At 38.5% G+C, this 1203-nt stretch overlaps 1 protein-coding gene across 1 annotated transcript; it reads right to left on the bottom strand.

The window, feature by feature from the left end:
- Window positions 1-228: 228 nt before the first annotated feature.
- Window positions 229-708, bottom strand: LOC122010816. The gene has a single exon (XM_042567289.1). It carries the CDS (start codon window positions 706-708, stop codon window positions 229-231), a length of 480 nt encoding a protein of 159 aa, XP_042423223.1.
- Between the last annotated feature and the right edge of the window lie 495 nt (window positions 709-1203).

The raw sequence follows: 1203 nt of genomic DNA, 5'->3' as shown, positions 1-1203 counted from the left end.
AAGAAGTATAAAGGGGGTACAATTTATTCCTAAACCTAAAACTTCTTTGCAGAAATGAAATGAAAATGACCAAACATAAAAAGATGATATCTACAATGAAGGATTTATTTTCAAAAACTGAAATCAACATCATCAAAAGCATAAAACCAAGGAGTTATTCTAGCAACAAGGTAAAGGAAATGATATCTATAAATGACAAGTAAAAGGTAAGATGGAACACACTCCCCTTCAAGTTGGGTAAATGGCGTCAATATGGTCCAATCTTTCCACCTCTAGCACATTCACTCCCTCATGAAATTTCTTGAGTCGGTGACCATTTACTTTGAACGTTTGACCAGTAACAACTTCCTGTATCTCAACCACACCATAGGGAAAAATATTAGTAACACAAAAAGGTCCCTCCCATCTGGATCTCAACTTACCCTTAATCAATTTCAGGCGTGACTTGTACAAAAGCACTTTATCACTAATTTTGAATTCTTTTACCACAATGTGCTTGTCATGAAAGTTCTTAGTCTTTTCCTTGTAAATCCGTGAATTCTCATAGGCTTCCAGTCTAATCTCCTCAAATTTTTGAAGTTGCAATTTCCTTTCCTCTCCAGAAGTGCTGGTATCGAAGTTGCATGCTTTAACTGCCCAATATGCCCTATGCTCAATCTCCATTGGTAGATGGCAAGCTTTTCCGTACACAATTCTGAATGGAGACATTCCTATAGGGGTCTTGAAAGCAGTTCTATAAGCCCATAATGCATCATCAAGTCTCTTGCTCTAGTCCTTCCTATCTGGTCCCACAGTCTTTTCAAGAATTGATTTAACTTCCCTATTAGACACCTCAGCTTGCCCATTTGTCTGAGGGTGGTAGGGAGTAGAAATCTTGTGCACAACCCCATATTTGCTCAGGAAAGCTTTCATGTGTCTGTTACAAAAGTGAGACCCTTGATCGTTGATGATCGCCCTGGGTACTCCAAACCTGCAAAAGATGTGTGACATGACAAAACTAACAACCACTGAAGAATCATCAGTCCTCGTGGGAATGACCTCCACCCATTTAGAAACATAATCAACTGCCAATAAAATGTATAAAAATCCATAAGAGACAGGAAATAGACCCATAAAATTAATTCCCCAAACATCAAAGATTTCACAAAACAACATAGTTTGTTGGGGCATTTCATTCCTAGGGCCTATGTTTCCAGTTCGCTG

Source organism: Zingiber officinale, chromosome 8A (genome assembly GCF_018446385.1).
Source record: "Zingiber officinale cultivar Zhangliang chromosome 8A, Zo_v1.1, whole genome shotgun sequence".
Classification (NCBI taxonomy): Eukaryota; Viridiplantae; Streptophyta; class Magnoliopsida; order Zingiberales; family Zingiberaceae; genus Zingiber; species Zingiber officinale.
This window is presented reverse-complemented; position numbering and strand designations above follow the sequence as displayed.